The sequence below is a fragment of the Neophocaena asiaeorientalis genome, unplaced genomic scaffold (assembly GCF_003031525.2).
Source record: "Neophocaena asiaeorientalis asiaeorientalis breed wild unplaced genomic scaffold, Neophocaena_asiaeorientalis_V1.1 scaffold152, whole genome shotgun sequence".
Taxonomy (NCBI): Eukaryota; Metazoa; Chordata; class Mammalia; order Artiodactyla; family Phocoenidae; genus Neophocaena; species Neophocaena asiaeorientalis.
In genome coordinates this window covers 11,006,157-11,024,619 of record NW_020185338.1, presented here as the reverse complement: position 1 = coordinate 11,024,619, position 18,463 = coordinate 11,006,157, and the positions used below count along the sequence as shown (strand labels likewise).

Below are 18,463 nucleotides of genomic sequence, written 5' to 3'. Positions count from 1 at the left end.
GAGTCAAGCTGTGTTATGGAAGAATACCTAGCCACAGAAGTATTCCTGGGCTTTCAACCACGAGAGTAGTCAAGGACACGTGACGTTCAAATCCCTTTCTTAATTGGCTGGCTCTGAAAGACATGAAGGTGCTACAAACCCCAGTCAGCCAGCCGCTTCATTGTAGGTTTTTGAGGTATCAAACACCAGAGGTCAACAGTAAGGGCTGACTTGGTAAAACACTCAGAGTGACTTGGGTTGGGTTTGGATTTGGGTAGGATGTGGGCATAGGATAGAGCAGGAGAGGCTAAGATGGGGACAGATGAGGTTAAAACGTAAAGGTTCAGCTGGTTTTACCAGAGCAGAGCAGATTCGTTTACTTTATTAATCAAAAGCAAGGGAGACTTCTCTGAAGTTTGTTTGGGGGCTTGGAATCTAAAATTCTGCTTCTAGATGTAAGCATTTCTCCTAGCCTTAACCTAGATGTGTCGTGTTTTGTACGGAAATGAAACTAGACGGAATCTTTCATGGTTTAAATTTCTTTTTTCAAATAGGGATAAGCTGATACGTTTTTACTGCTAAACATCTGAGAACTTAAAAGTTGAAAGATGTAACTATTTTTATATCATACTTCAGAGCATGAAATGCCTTTACATACATACTTTCCCAAATTTACTTTCCAGCTTAAGGGTTCATGGTTTAGTTTTTTTTTTTTTTTTGTGGTACACAGACCTCTCACTGTTGTGGCCTCTCCCATTGCGGAGCACAGGCTCCGGACGCGCAGGCTACCAGCCATGGCTCACGGGCCCAGCCGCTCCGCGGCATGTGGGATCTTCCCGGACCGGTGCACGAACTCGTGTCCCCTGCATCAGCAGGCGGACTCTCAACCACTGCGCCACCAGGGATGCCCCATGGTTTAGTTTTGATCCAAGAAAACCAGACGCTTTCATGAGGACAGCTTCCTCATTTGAAGGCCATGAAAATCATAAATTTTCTGTTTTGTTTTAAATTGAGAGAAAATACTGGGACAGTTTGTTTGAAGAGGGGTATAAGAATCTTGGAAAAGGAATAACTTCCTCAGTGATAATTCACATTGTTGGCCACCATATGATGTGTAGCTGGGCTTATGGTACAAATACTAAGTAAAACAATTTGAGATATTTACCCTTTCCTAAAATAGCGTTTGCTAAGTAAATATACCACCTAATTATATGTAAGAATCTAGTCCCACATAAAACAATTATTTTTTAACTGTAAGATTCAATACAGATTAGAGAAAATGTAATAAACACTGTGATTCTAAGTATGCTTTACATACCTCTGACTTGAGCCTCATGCATCTACCACAGTTGAAAGGAGAATGAAGAAAAATAGGCTTAATTGTTTTCTTAGCTAAGTAGGTAGGCATTTTTTATCCACATAACCTTTAAATCCAAATGCCTTATGTGCACTATTATGTTAAGCTATAGATTTTATCTCTTTATTGGTAAAAATATGTAAACTATAACAAGAAGGAAAATTCGTGATTCTGGGAAACGGCATAAGATGTTATATAACCAACTGGTTTCCAGCCTTCAAATCAGACATTAGTCAAGGAAATAATAATGACCTTAGCCAATGGGAAAAACATCAAGCCAGATTCCTCCCAGCTGTGTTTCTCCCCTCTGTGGCCTTCAGTAACTTCAATGGAAGTTTAGTATGTTTAGGGAGAAAGGTGGCCAGAAGAATCAAAATTATTAAACCAAAAAGGTCAATCTTCAAATTAAGTCTTGGACCATGATCATTTCAAGAATAAGGTTTATCCCTTCCAATGTCCTAGTGCTACAAGCAATATGGCTGACCAACCACTCAATGGGGCTGATATCACACATTATCTTGCCAAAGGGGTGAGTAAAGGAAAAACAGTTGCTGGCTTTGAAATGTACAAATCAAGCTATTAGTGTTTCTTTAGCATTCCTTTTAATTTCCAGCTCAAGCTTATGGTGACTGCAAGAGATAGGAAAAATCCTCAGAGGAGGCAGGTCCTTGGATTTAATTCCATATAAACAGAGGGCCAAGGAATTTTGACAAAATTGTTGCTCACAAAAAGCTAACTTTGCCTTTGAAGTTCTTGTGTGTTCCATACTTAAAGTCAGACATCTTTATTCATCCAACCATAGTATGCGGCCTTCAATAATATGATATCATGCTTTATTTTTTTTTAGATTAAAAACAGTCTTTCATAAGATCCCTCTCTGTTATAAAATCATCAGCTAACATGTTTTCAAGGATTTGCCAAGTACACAATCTGAATTACCTTCACTTTTCAGGCCTAACTGGCCTGATGTAATTTTTTTTTTTTTAATGACCACAGATGTGCTAATAGTGCTTTAGATCAGTTTCTATTAAAAAGAATGGACCACATGAAGTTCTTCCCAACACATTAAGTGAAAAGCTATCTAACCATTATCTGTAGGATTTAAATAAAACCTGTTAATTTTCTCCCTTATTTCCTTCCCAGTTAGTCATTTAGATCCAAGGAGATAAAATATCAATATTATGGTACTGGTCAAAACATCAAGGAAAAAATACTGACATAATTTTTCAATACCCCAGATATTACCATAGAGTGATACCACCCCCACTAAAACCTCTGGTGCTCATTAGCACATCAATGGCTCCAAGTCTTAAGGTTAGCTACAAACAAATCAAACCTGCTTAGTGGTGTCTACTCCAGAATTTCTCCAGCCAGCCTGAACACATCACTCCTTTCTCACGTAATTCCTAGTGCCAAACAAACTTTGGGACATACACACCTGTACTTATGTCTCTTTTTTCCTTCTTAACACCATGACTGGTGTTTACTGGTTTACTGGTAATAACTCAGTAAAAGGTTTTTGGAATGAATAAATGAGAAAATGCAAGGCTGTACTATCAGAGGTTATGTAGATTGTACTGGTAAATTTTGAAATAAAATATCTCTGTCTTCCGTAGTGACCATTGAGTTCCAGTTCATGGAGAATGCCATTTCTTCTGCACATTCAAATGTGGTAAGTTAGGAAAACGTATCTTGAGTAGAAAAAGAAGCATCTTCATGAAATATGAGAAATCTAAAAAGCGAGTAGATGTTAACAAACACAAAATGTAATGCACATTCCAAAGATATCTCTTTATTGTCCTTGTCTCTGTTCAGAATCTTTCCATTATGACTCAGTGGGATTTAGTTCCTGGATGTTTATTCTTATTTAGCATTTAATAGAAATCTTTCTCCACTGGTAGATCAGCATGTAAAGGGGATAGGTTCTTAAAAACACTTTGATGTCGAGAAAGGCTAAGATGCTGAAAGCAGATAGATAGTACCAAATTATACTAGAACTCTTGGCAAGTAGATGTCATGGACACAGGAGTTTGGTGCTGTGATTTTGGTCAGAGTAAACCAAAGATGGGCCAGGATATGACTGGAGTGGTCACAGTGGGATATTTGGCCACAAAGAGACAAATAAATAAATTGTGCTACGAATGGATTCTTTAGAGCTCTACAATTCAAATATCATTTGTAAATTCTTTATTGACATAAAAAATGAATGATTGGAAAAAAATTTTAAGATACTGCACGTAGTAGCAGACTGCTGAGATGATGGATGTAACAATCCTGAACATTTGTAAAGTGGACTGCCTAATATTATATATGCATATCTCCATGACATGTTATAACACATGATAATTTATGAGGGAGAAAGCATCAAAATAAAATCAACTGTATATAAACACTCCCTGAATTTAAAGTGCTGGCAACTTCTGCCTCAAGGGGTACTCATTTTCCTCCTTTTTAGCCAGTCATTTTTGAAACACCTCAATTATAAATCCAAATTTTGGTCAGAAAAATGTGACTGACGACACCTGAAAAAGGAAAATGCAAGGTGAAAAATATTATTCTTTCTCTGCTGGTATAAGTTGCCAATAAATTAGTTGCATGTCATTCACGAGCTGATATCATTTGGATTGGTTTAACTTATATCATCCACAAAGACCAACTGCACTGTTATTTCAGTCAATGGTTGGCAATGCTGAAGAGCAGAAGCTACAGATAGTCTGCTAGATAATCTGGGCCAAACTGTGGCAAGGATACCTATGCTATTATTTACAAAACACTCATGTAAAGCAACTAATTACATTTTGCTGTTTTTGCTTTCGTATTCCTCCTTTTTGGACTGTGGACTTGTTCCATCCATCAGTAAACTTGTGGCATCTTCCTTGATTGAAGGTGAATCTGGAGCAACTGTTCTTTGGATAAATGCTGGCAAGGTAGGAGAAAAGAGAAAAATAAACCTAGATGAATAGAATCCCTGGGCTGACAAAACTGTAAGTAATCACTGCATTTGATCTAGTTTTCTGTAAACTTTACATGGACTAACAAATCTTCGATGTAGGAATAAAATAGTTTACTATGTTTTTAAAAACACATATTCATGGGATTTAATTTTGTTTTAGATTTGAAGAGTGAGGGTGGAAGATGTGTGTTTGTTCAGTATATAGTGATATTAAAGCATTAATATGCTAATTAATAGCATTAATTCTGCTAAAGCAGAATTTTAGAGGGTGAAATCTTAAGGGCCTCCTTTTCATAGAATCCTCTTTTTTACACAGAAGGAAACAGACTAGATCTGGAATGTAGGTTTACTGTTTTTCTACTACCTGTTCCCTCTCTTCTGAGCTCCAGATGCCTATATCCAAATGTCTATGTCAAACACTCCCACCTGATCTATAATCTCTGACGTCTGCCCATCGCTTGCTCTCTTCATCTTAGAAAATGATACACTCATCCACCCAGTTTCTCAAACCCTGGTTCCTTCTTTCCTTTGGCCGGCCTGCTCGACCCATCCAATTTAAGAGTAAGTTCTGAGGATTCTACCGCCCATTTCACCTGATTCCTTCTGCTTCACACCACCTCTGTTACCATCAGCCCAGCCCAAGCCACCATTTCCTCTCTTTCTGTTTTCATCTTGCCTCCTTCTCCACACACCAGAATGATTTTACCTTCTAAAAGGTAAATCCGATTATGTCACTCTACTGCATTAACCCTTCCCTCCCCCTGCGCCCCCCCCAGCCTCCCAGCGAAATTAGAATAAAATCCAAACACCTGATGGTGGCTGAAAAGGCTCCACCAGGACCTCAGCTCCCACCACTCTCTCTCCCAATCATAGAATAAAAAGGGGAAAAAAGAAGAGTTTTCCTCCCTCTCTCACTCCTTCAGTGTTCCATCTCTCTAGAAGACCATACCCCTTTCTTCTCTGGGGCCTTTGCACTTACTGCTCCCTCTATCAGGAAAACTCTTCCCACCCAATTTTAACTCAGCTGGTTCTTCTTGCCATTCAAGTTTCAGGTCAACTGTAACCTTCTGATCACTAATATATAGTTCTGGTCCTGGTACCTTCTATGATTTCACCTTTATAGCACCAGTCACCATTTTGCTTGTTTATTGCTTACTACCTGTTTCTTCCATGAGATGAGGTGACCTTTTCTGTCTTAGTCACTACTGTATTCCCCCAGAGCCAAACACAGAGCCTCATGCATAGTCTCTTAGTAAATGTTGTTTGAACGCGTGAATATATTTTAAGGGATTTCAAAACGATAGTCAACTGGGGATTTTCTAGCTGCTTTCTAGAAAGCATTTATAGAGTACATACCTTGTCAAATCGCAATAATCAGAACTCAATTATTTAAAAATATCTGGCACCTAACTGGTCAGTGAAAAGATAATCACCAAAAAATAAAAATAAAAAAGCACTATCACATACAATGAACCTATAAGATGGAGAGGTAGAAAGATTGTGCTTTCATGAAATAAATAAATCCTATAAAGGACAAGAAATAATATTTTACATCAGCAGTACCCCAACATTTTTATTGCTATAAATCTTTGGCACTTTAGTTTACAAGTTTGAGGACAGACTACACATGAAGCATCCATTCAGTTAGCCAGGGGGATCCTGAAGTACAACACAGAAGTGAAGAGTATTGCTGTTCTCGCTGTGATCAAGTCCCATCTGAGGGACTTAAACCTCCACTAAAGGAACGTCAGAAAACAAATTAAGAATACTGACTTTTCTTTTTATAGCGACATATTCTGAAGTAAGGAAGTGAAAAAAAGTACTTGTTAGTAACTTTCATTGATTTGCTTTTCTAAGAATATCAAGTTAAATTAATATGAGAGATTCACTTCCAGCTCCTGAAGTAGTCTGCAGATAACATTCCCCCCCCCCCCCATGAAAAATCACTGTCCTTTCTTTTTGGGATTATTTATTTATTTAAATAAACATTATTTACCACAATGTTAGAATTATGGAAAAATTACAATCTGCATTTATTTTAAAAATTGAGTTTATAGATACCAACTCCACAAACATTTAGCATTTGAATCTCAAAGAACTCGAGATTTCGAGGAGTCATCAGTTTACTCCAGACTTCATTCAAACCCAGTCTGGTCCGGGCCCCAGGAGTGTGGGCCCTGTCCTGAGTTGTGTTCCTTTAGCCTAAAAGGAGCTATACATGGAGACCAGTGGTCAGTCACTACTTATAAAAAGTAAAAATGACAGTTTCAAAAGCTGGCATTATGAGTCTCTCTTACTAAGCCCCCACTGTCTACAGGCTGCAGGTAATGGAATCCAAGCCTCCTAAAAGAGTGTCCTGAATCATGGCCATAGCTTCCAGCCAGCCAGGATAAATTTGGTAGTAATCACGGCTCTAAATAATGGATTTCTGTGTTCCTATTTCCAATGGTAATATAAACTTACAATTTATATATTTCTTCCCTTCTTCCTGGCAGGAGGAATCTACCTTTTCTTGAATTGACCTGAACTACACAAAGCTGACATAAATTACTACTTAAAACAAACTTTCATTAATGCTGGATCATTTCAGAGACCACAAATTATGCAGTATTTTCCCATTTCCTTTGTTTTTTCCATGGTCAGTGATTCTACGCTTTCGTTTGGTCACAGTTTTGACAGGGCACCTAAGTCAGCAGAACGAGTGCCTTAGCGTCAACAGCACAGACAAAAGGGCCTCATCCAGTACCAATCCCAACCTGAGTAAGAAGGAGCCTGTTCTGTGGGCTCATAAACTCATGTCTGCCTCAGCACCTCAGTTACTCCCCGGGTCTCCATACAGGTCTCAACTGCTCTAAACTCCAACCCCCAGCTTTCATGCTTCATTCAGAGGTTAAGAAAATCCAGTACTCGCTAGTCAGACATAAAAGCTGGGGTTTTCTCAGTAGCACTTTATTTTTGTAAGATTTCTTTTTGGCCAAAGCGTACATACATACACATATCAAATAGCACCAAAGGGCTACATAGAAAGACAGCAGTCTCTTGCCCCATCCCTCCCAGCCCCACATTCCTTCTCCCCAGACTCAACTGCAATCAACCCTTTATTTTTTATTTTTATTTTTCGGTACGCGGGCCTCTCACTGTTGTGGCCTCTCCCATTGCGGAGCACAGGCTCCGGATGCGCAGGCTCAGTGGCCATGGCTCACGGGCCCAGCCGCTCCACGGCATGTGGGAATCTTCCCGGACCGGGGCACGAACCCGTGTCCCCTGCATCGGCAGGCGGACTCTCAACCGCTGAGCCACCAGGGGAGCCCACAATCAACCCTTTTAGCTTTATTTTCTGTACTTGCTTCAATTTTTGAAAGAAAAAGCTGATATTGCTATTTTCTGATTTATCATTTTTAGACTTATCCACACCCATCCACTTTCCCTCATCCCATCCTCCCTATATAGTTACATCTGGACTTGTAGTTATGTCAATAGTATTTACATTATTATGACTATGTAAATATGGCTCACACAAACCTAATAGGTCTACTATGACAATGTTTCTTGCTCATTTTTTCCTGGAGTTATTAATTGATTATTTATTAAAATTCATTAACAAATTAATTTTTGTTTTTTATTTACTCTTTATAACCATTCTCAATTGTTTCTAATAGCTCAGTTATACCTATAATAATCATATGTCGATTAGTAGTTTTTCTAAGCACTCAAATGAATCAAATAATCTATCAGTTTGTTTATTTCCTAAAGATTCTCCTGAGGGAATCTTTTCTTTCTTCCTTCACTATGATAGAACTAAAGAATATGAGTGTCCAGATGAAAAGCTCCCCCCACAACCCTGCCCCAGCAAATAGTTAGAAAACTCAATAAACCAAGACCCACAGGGAGGCATATCATCACAAAACTCACTGGGGTTAAAGGGACAATCCTAAAAGTTGCTGGGCCAGGGGTGAGGGTGGGGCAGTGGTGGTGAAAAGGATCACGTCAAAGGAATGGGAGTCAAAACAAAAAGACATAAGGTTTTTCAACAGCAACACTGGATTTTGGAAGATGACTGTGCAATGGCTTCAGAAGAAAAGTCCTTTTTAACCTAGAATTTTATAGCCAGCCAAAGTCTCAGTCAAGTGTGAGTGGAAGAAACCCATTCTCAGAGATACAAAAACTGAACATATTTACCTCCCTTTCTTGGATGTGCTCCCACAAAAGATGTGCAACAGCTGTTTGTTGGGTGAGCCCTCATCATCCGCCCCGCTTCTGGCCTTTGTTCTGTTTTCTTTGTTCTCTCATCCCAGGACTCTCACTAATCAGGCACTGTCCTCCTTGTATTGATTTTCTGAATATCTTATCTTTTCTCTCCTATTGTCCCATTCTTTCTTTTTCCTTATCTTCTACTTTGTAGGTTTCTCAACTTTGTTTTCCACCTTTCTAGTTCATATTTTAAATTTCTGAGACCTCTTATCCTGTGTTCCTTTTTTATAGCATCTTGCTCATATTTTTACTAAATGTACTATTTTCTCGTTTCTCTGAGGGCATTAATGATATTTTTAAGATATCTTCCATTCCCTGTATTATCGAATTACTGTAGGCTCCATTTTTCTCTTTGTTGATCTTGACAGATGTCCTTTTTAATTTTGAAGTTTCAAGAAAAATTACAGGACAGTTTCTATAACTAACCTGAAATTGTTTGTGCTACAAAAATGGAGAAGTATTCAGGATGATTCTAATTCGCTTCCAAAAATACTACATCATGAAAAATATATAAAAAATTCAAGGTTCATCAGAAAAGCAAATAAGAATAAACATTATTTCTAGAAATAAGTTTATTAAATCACTTAAAATGATTAACAATAGTACCTATGATTAAACTTTTTAAAGTAAACTTAAAAACATGGAGGTAGGTATGGGAGGAAACTCATAAAACAAACTTGTCAAAAAGAACAGTAAAACTGTGTAAATAAATAAATAATTTATCAATAAATTAATAAAGAGGTTTACTTTCTAAGCTAAATTTTCAGTCAGATTGTACAATATAGACTATAATAAGTATTTTCTTATCCAAATTATGTTCTCAATGATATTTTTTCCTATTCTTATTTAACTTTATTTTTTTTGAGCCAGTGTATTTATATAGAAACCTATGGCAGCCTGTAAGTACTATATCTTAGAGAAATGACCAGGGCTAGTCATGAAATGTTACTGAATGAAAAGCTGAATACAGTTTCTTTTATTGCCTGTCACAGTATTAAATAAAATTCTAAAAAATTTCATGTTTTCCCCTTAATGTCTTCTAACCACTTTCTTCTAGGTACCTTTCTAGGGAGCCTTATGAAAGTCATAATGGCAAAATTAAATACCAGTAGAACAATGACCTCTGTGCTCATATCATGGCGCTGTTTACTTCCAGGCTCTTAAATGTCTTAATGGATGGGATATGATGTTTGATGGTGCTCTGTCCCCACCCTCCTCCTCTTCCATGCTTACATACATCAAACAGACCTGAGGAAATTTTTCCATTGCTTAATATGAAAAATAAAAATTTTATCCTATGTGTATATCACATTCTGAGGTACAGTAACCAAACCTGAGATATGATCCAATTTGAAGGGTGACTGCCAGATTAGAATAGCAGAGGGTTTATGAAAATATATAGAATCACTTGGTAAAATGGTTAGGACAGGAAAGGGAAAATGCTTAGCTTTTGCAATAAAATAATTATGATATAATGGAAGCCAAACCATTTATCAGAAACCAGTAAATATTTATTTGATGAATCTATGAATATAAATCAGCAAAAATGAGAGTTATCATTTTTGGATTTGACCTACTTCCTTGTGGCTAATTTTGATATTTTATTTTATAGCAGCCTAGTTTTTTTAAATGACAGCATTGTCAAATTGAATGTACAAACTCTATGTCCATGGAAAACTGAAGAGCTAAATGGTTATCTAACTAAGAATCTATTAACATTTGAGTCCCAAATGGATTGGATAAAAGTGGACTTGAGATAAAAAACTCATACACTCATTCATCTAATATTAATTGAGCCTTTACTATGTGCCAAGTTCTATATAGGATGCTGAGGAAACAGTGGTGCATAAAACAGACATCACTCCTAACATCATGGAGTTCACTCTTCGGTGAAGAGAAGAGTCAGTAAACAAAATGTCACTCAAATAGCAAATAATTCCATAATTAGTATGAGGAAGGTTTTAAAGGAAAATTGTAATGCTTTGTGGGCACACATAACAGAAACCATACTTAAAACTGTGGGTCCTGAAGGCTTCTTTAAGGACATTACATCCAAGGTGAAGCATAAGTGGTTGGAGATGGTATCCTGGGTCAACAGACTCGCACTCTGTCAATGTGTGTGACATTTTATCAATATTTACACTGTATTATTCACAGAATGAAATCGGACGATAATAGTTTTCATATCCTTATTCTTTGCTCAAAATTAGATATTTTCGAACAGTTCTATGCAGAGATTTTCTACTTTCTGATGACTTGAATTTTATTACAATACCATCTAACTTCCTTACCCACTCATCCATAGTTACGAGCAATCTCCAGGCCAAAAAAAAGTTGCTTAATTAAGATTTTTACCTTGGGTAATTCATTTTCAGTTTTTATGAGAAGTGTAAGGTCTAAAAAGAAGCGATTCCATATATTTTTAGTAAGTTAGGTAATATTATAAATGTACTTGGGTATTATTTGTATGATTCATAATGAACATTTTTTCAAGCTTACAACATGAATATTACTATCATGTACTGGCCTTATGCTTTAATCTTTCCATGAGATGCATTTTCTTAAATCCAATTTAAAAGCTGGTACAGGACATCATTACTTACAGTGCAAGTGTGAAAATTGAGGACTAGACAGGAAGCAGCTGTGATCCTGCCAAGAGGATGACTGATCTAACCCATGAGCGTGGGAACTTTCAGCAAAGTTTCTGTCATCCTAAAAAAGAGAGCACAGCATTTTAGTTCAAATCATTGAAAAATGTAAGGCTTGGGATTCACGTAAATGTACTGAAAATAAAATTGAACCTCGAGATACCAGCTATGTTACACCACAGTTTAATATAATTATAATCCTTGTAAAAAATAAAATGCGTGGATGTTAAAGAAAATATGAAAAAACGAGAGAGAAGGAAATCATCTGTAGCCATAACAGCATAACATATTTCTTTCCAGTCTTTTTTTTCCTGTGGATAAGATTTGTAAATATTGTTGTAAAACTCTGTTATTTATTTACATTTAATAATATAAACATTTTAAAAGTCATTAACCTTTAGCTTCATGTTACTCATATACTGTCTAGTGAATATACCATGCTTTACTCAGGTATTACTCTTCTGGGCATTTAGGTGGTTTCCAATGTTTTACTCCTATAAACAACACTATGAGAAATACCTTCAAATATATAACCTTTCCCATATTTAGGTCTATTCCTTATGACAAATTCTTGGGTGGAAATACGGGGTCAATAAAAACAATGTGATGTTTTTAAATACATTTACCTAGACTGCTTTCCTTAATGATTATACAAATACTCATTCAACAAATATTTAATACATAAACCAAAATGAATACAGAAAAGGTCCCTCTCCTCATGGACTGTATGAATGTGTCCCTTTCCCCAAATCTTAGCTGAAAAACGGAATTAGGGAATTATATCTTTGAAAAATTTTACTAATTAAATAGGTTAAAAAACAGGTGCTTTAAGATACATTTACTTGATAAAAAATTGCAATTTTTTTCTCTTAAATGTTTTCTAATTATTTACTTCACTTCATTTTTTCTTTCTTGCACTCATTCATTCATTCAACAATCATTTATTTGGCACCTACTATATGCTGGTCAAAGGGCAAATAAAACACTGGTGTATATGATCATGAAATCTTCAGGATTGCAGGAGAGAAAGGCATTAAACAAACTATACAAAACACAATATAGTTTAAAACTATGATAAGAGCTATAAGAAGAAGAACGGGAAATAATAGGCAGAACTACAGTTAGATTTGGGGTCCAGAGAAGTTTCCTCTGGTAGGTGATATTTAAGGCAATAATTTGAATGCTGAGTATGAATCAATGGGTTAGCCAGATGAAAACTCATAGGTGGAGGACGGAAAAGTGGGAGGTAAGGGGGAGCAGAAGGGTGGTCAGGGAGTGGTGCTCTAGGCTCGTGTGAAGGTGCTAAGAAGGTAAGAAAGAGTTTGGTGTGTTTGAAGAACTGAAGGAAAGCCCATGGCTTAGGCACACTGAGCCTGGGGAAGTGGTTACAATGAGATCCAGAGGTGGGATTTGGATGTGGGTTTTTTCTTACTTAAGTACAATCGGAAGGCAATCAAGGGTTTTGAGGAGAGGAATGACATGCTTTGATTTGTATTTCTCAAAGATTACTCTGGCCTCTTTGTGGAAAACAGACTGAAACAGCACAAATGTAGAAGTGGGAATACCAGTTAAAAGACTGTGACTGAGGATGACTGTGGGGTCAAGGGAGAGGAAGGGATCAAGAATGGTGGCAAAGGTTCTAGATGAAACAACTGCTGGTTAGGTGGCCTAAACAGATTCTTCAAAACAGTAAGGCCTCATGTAGCATGACTATCTGATGAATTAGTTGTCGTTCTCTGCACTAAGTACCAAGTTTATATTTTATTTCTTTGTCACATATATGTGTATGCAAACGCAAAAGAAAGGCCAAAAAAGAACAAGTCTGTGTGTGTATATGCGCACACACACATGCAAACTCACACACACGTCTGTAAAAGACACATTTATTCTGAGCTAAAAGCATGGACATAATCCTAAAATGACTTAAGATCATCAGTTTTCATGTACCAAAAGGGAGTTTAGGTTCATTTAGGATGAAGGCCCTGTGGTTTTTAACCAAGTGATTTATAGTTTTCACTAATTATGAGAATTTCATAAGAAACTGGAAGTCATTCATTGTAGGATTCCTGGAAAGGAAAGGATATGCAGTTGACGCTTGAACAACGCAGGGGTTAGGAGCACCGACCCTCTGTGCAGTCAAAAATCCACGTATAGCTTATAGCTGGCCCTCTGTATCCATGGTTCTGCAACTGTGGAGTCAACCAACTGTGGATTGTGTAGTACTGTAGTATTTACTATTGAAAAAAAAATCTGCATGTAAGTGGACATATGCAGTTCAAACCTGTGTTGTTCAAAGTTCGACTGTATTAAACTTCCTCATTTTCTATATATGAAAAAAAAGAAATGTGAGTGGTTGAATAAGTCAACAATTTTAAGGGAAAGGGATAACAGTCCTAAATTGTACGTACATATTAACACAGTGCCAAAAATATATGAAGCAAAACTGATAGAACTATAAGGAAAAAACTGACAAAACCATAATTATAGTTGGATATTTCAACATTCCTCTCTCAGTAACTGATAAAACAGTAGGCAGAAAACCAGTAAACATAAAGAAGACTTGAACAACACTACTGGCCAGCTAGACCTAATTGACATTTATAGAATACTCTACCCCAAAACAGCTGATTACAAGTATTTTTCAAGCGCACATCCAATATTCTCCAAAACAGACTACATGCTGGGTGATAAAACAAATCTCAGTAAGTTTAAGATGACTGAAATTATACAAGGGATGCCATCTAACCACATGGGGTGAAAGAAGAAATCAACAACAGAAGGATATCTGAAAAATTCCCCCAAATTTAGAAATTAAATTAAATACTTCTAAATAGCTCATGGGTGGTTCAAGGTAGAGATCAAAAGAAAAATGAGAAAATATTTTAACTATATGAAAAGAAAAGCATAATTTATCAAAATTTGTGAGAATCAGTTAAAACAGTTTGGAGGGAAATGTATAACATTAAACGTGTATATTACGTCTCAAAGACGAAGAAACGTCTCAAATTGATAATCCAAGTTTCCACCTTAAGAAACTAGAAAACAAAGAGCAAATTAAACCTACATTAAGTAAAAGGAAGGAAATAATAAAGAGCAAAGATCAATTAAATAGAAAGCAGAAAAGTACTGAAAAAAATGAAACCCATACTGTTATTCTTTTTAAGATCAATAAAATTTAAAAACGTCTACTGAGATTAATTAAGAAAAAAGAGGGAAGATATAAATTGCCAATATTAAGAATGAAAGAGGAATATTACTAGAACATCTATAGACATTAAGAAGGTAATTAGGAAATATTTTGAACAACTCTGCCAACGTATTAGACAACTAAGATAAAATGGGTACAAATAAACAGCCTTAAAATGTGTCATCCATGGGCTTCCCTGGTGGCTCAGTGGTTGAGAGTCCGCCTGCCGATGCAGGGGACACAGGTTCGTGTCCCAGTCTGGGAGGATCCCGCATGCCGCGGAGCGGCTGGGCCCGTGAGCCATGGCCGCCGGGCCTGCACGTCCGGAGCCTGTGCTCCGCAACAGGAGAGGCCACAACAGTGAGAGGCCGGCGTACCGCAAAAAAAAAAAAAAAAGTGTCATCCAGTATACTTCTAGGCATCTATATTAGGTTAATAAATTAAAAATACGGACAAAGATTTTTATACCAAGATGTTCATCAAGTGACTACTTATAATAGAAACAATCTGAAATTAACCTTAAATTTCCAACGATAGGAGATCAGGAAAGTAAAGTATGGTAGAACCATAATGATAATGATGATGATAGAGAAGATTCCTACATATATACAATGTTACATGAAAAAAGGAGGAAATAAAATTATCAACAAATGGTGATTTCAATATAAAAAGATATTTATAAGTAAGAGCTGGGAAACATACACCCTTAAATTACACAAATAGGTTTTTAAAAATATTTGTTGGATTATTTATTTTCTTGTTAATTTTTTTTGTATTTCCTAAATATGCCATATTTTTAACTGTCATATGCCAAGAAGCTGGTTGTATAATTAAAAATATAAGTGGTTCTTTTTCTGGTAACAGAAAAGATATAATCTATGGTTTGATGCCAGTTGATTTTGTTTTAGAAATTTAAAACCATACCTTGGGAAGAGCGAATAGGATTTGACTATCCTGCGTACTTCATCCTTCCTCTGGGAGGCACATTTTGAGGCTGTCATTGCGCCATCTGCTTCATTCAGCAAGACGCCCAGACTTACACCTCCACTCCTGTCCTTTCTCACTGTCTTTCTCAGCCCAGGTGTCAATGGGCAAAATGTGAGTGTTTGCTTTTCCTTATTTTTTCCTTTCTCTTACTGGCCCATAATCAACTAAGCACCTCTTAGCGGGAAACCATAGATTACGCTTTTCTCTTTCACATTTTATATAGGAACCGTGATTAAGTGGAGATTTATAGCATTGATTGAAAGCATAATTCTCCTTTCTATCTGTGTATCTTCCAGCTCCACCCAGGCCTTTAGTATGGCACAAATGAACTATAATAGCCAGATCCACAGCTCTGCCTCTAGTTGGCCCATGTCAACTCATTCTAAAGTAGCTATTGGAATACACCTGGGACTCAATGAACAGCTGACCCTTAAACAACACAGGTTTGAACTGTGTGTGTCTAGTTAAACACAGATTTTTTTTCAATAGTAAATACTATAGTTCTACATGATCTGCTATTGGTTGAACCCAAGGATGTGGAAATGTGGATGCGGAACTGTGGATGTGAAGGGCTGACGACAAGTCTGATTTTCCACTGCATGGAGGGTCGGTGCCCCTAACTACTGAGCTGTTCAACGGTCAGCTGTATGTCTTTAAGTTCCCAAATTTTCTAAGTCTTCAAAAGACTGTCAGAATCCCCAATGCTACCTTGAAAGATAAGTAATGAAATGAACCCTGAAAGAACATACTAAAAGAAAAATATTTCACGATCCCTTTGAACAATCAACATATCAGAATATGAAAACAATATCTTCATATTCTCCAATTATACATTGATTAACTTGTGGAATTTCTATCTAAGTAAAGTTTACAGGGTGACCATAAGATGACTGTTTCTTTCTAATTCCTACCTGTTTTTCAGTTAAATACTTAAATATTAAAAAGGAAGTACTGGTTAAAAAGGAAGATTCTTTGCAATTTTAATAATCCTAGCTTTTGCTTTTTGCCAACTCTTATATCCTTAGCACAGGGACCTATTTTTATTTCTGTCTTAAGTCTCAACAAGCTATTTAACCAGAATTCCCTGCAAAAATTCCACTGGTGAAGGAACTTGCATTTTCTAATATTTTCCCTGGGTTTCTTCCACTTCTCTTTCATAACCCACATTGTAATTGGTTTCTTAAAAGTTGTTCCAACCCAACTAAATCTTTTTGCTAAACTGATCTCTAATGATTAATATTTAATGATGCCCACCAAGTATTTTTCTCTCAGAAATACTCTAAGTTCGAAGTTTATAAGACAAATGATGCATTTAATTTTTTGTAAATTTTAATTTATCCAACTCTTCCCCCAGAGAAAAGGAAAAAGCACTTATGTGTTTCTGAATCTGTGGCAGAAATGTTTTCCTGAATTTGTCTCTAGCTTAACAATGCACTCTTCCCCACTCTTAATTCCCAATTCTCCATCAGTGCTCGAAAAAGCTTAACCACTTCCTCAGTAAACTTTATTCCTATTTGAAACTTCAATCTGGACAGACAGTTTACTTAAAGTCTGCCCTCCATAACTCAATCTGCACGGCTGCTATTATATAGCATTTTACCTCCATGAGGGTGGGGCTTTGATCACCTCTTTCTACCTACCAATCCCAATATTCCACAATTTAGCACAGTGCCATTTGCAACTCAATAAGAAACTCAATAATGATCATATATAATTATTCTTGACCGAAGTATAGAAATGAAAGTTTGCTATGTGGAAGTTGGGAAGAAGGAGACTGTCACTCTCACATTCTCAGTTTCTTCATATAAGGAAATGAGGGCGCTGGACCACATCATCTCCTAAGATTTCTCAGCACTGTTTTCTAATTCTAATCTACCCGAGCAGAACCACTGAACAACCAGTACATCTAACTATGCAAACTATCTTTTCCAAATTTATACCATAATGCTATAAACATGAAGCCACTCTCATGAACAGACTCATGTAAATACTGTGTTAGATCAGGAAATTTGATAAATTTACCTTTATGCAATTGATTATTTTATGGTATAAAATTTAATATTACTAGTGACTCACTAATGAAAAAGGTCATACTCAGTTTTTGTTTTGTTTTGTTTTTTTACTCATTTTGGACTTGGCTCTACATGACTTTAATCCATTTTCAGAAACTGAATATATTCGTAGTGGGTAGAAATTTGCCATAAACAAGGATACTCAGAAAGATGTCACTGACTTAAGAAACAAAAGCAGAGATGCAGAGATATTTTGTAATGATGGTGCCTCACTGGAATCAGTGCTTCCTCTCTTAAAGTGACTATTTCAAAGGAAAGAGTGATTGTTTGGATGAATACGTTATAACATGTTTATTTAAAAACTAATAAGACATTTAATTGGTATTCCTTATGTATCTAGTATTCATATCTAGAATTTTGAATTTGACATGATTAACAATGGTATCTTTATAGTTAAACTCCTTCATAATCTTTCCTTTCTTAATGTTCTTGTTGAGTAAATTATTGGGAAAGGTGAAGAAAGCATGTGGCTTGTTAGGGGAACTGGGTTTGGTAGAGTTATGTGCTCATCTAAGTACCCATGTTGATTCCTAAATAAGCACTTTTGATCCATTGCTAGTTTCAGGTTTTATACCAAAGAAAAATACCAACTCATTTGGCAACCTTTTGTTTAACTTTTAAAGAGCAAGATGTAATCAACTAGTTAAATATTATGGCTGGATCACTTCAAAAGCATAAAAACTGCTTCAGAGTTCAGCATGATTTGATTGCCTACGAGGTTTCAGATGTGTCATCTAAGCATTACTGGAAAAATAGCAATTAAACTTTTGTTAGAATTCCATAAAAGGCTAAAGTTAGAAAAAAGAAAGTTTAATCACCAATTTAGCATGAATTGTGTATTCTGGAGCCGAAGATAAGGCAGACAGTGTCTACCCTCAAAAATCATACAATCCAGTAGAATAGCATTTCCCAGATTTCAGTATTTACCTATAGTTATCTTACTATTTCTTTTATGTTAACTTAAAGATTAGCCTTGGACCCTAAATCTGTATATAGGAGAGGCTTAAAGGATGGCAAAATTGCTTGGGG

General features: G+C 36.4%; 1 protein-coding gene across 1 annotated transcript in view; it reads right to left on the bottom strand.

The window, feature by feature from the left end:
• Positions 1-3,157: 3,157 nt before the first annotated feature.
• Positions 3,158-18,463, bottom strand: part of CEP128 (centrosomal protein 128) — a 419,931-nt gene continuing 404,625 nt past the window's right edge. Inside the window, exons 23-24 of the mRNA XM_024736316.1 lie at positions 11,144-11,252; positions 3,158-4,255 (exon numbers count right to left, since the gene is read on the bottom strand). Coding sequence (XP_024592084.1) covers positions 4,128-4,255; positions 11,144-11,252 — 237 coding nt within the window. The 3' untranslated portion in view covers positions 3,158-4,127. The remainder of the gene's footprint in view (positions 4,256-11,143; positions 11,253-18,463) is intronic.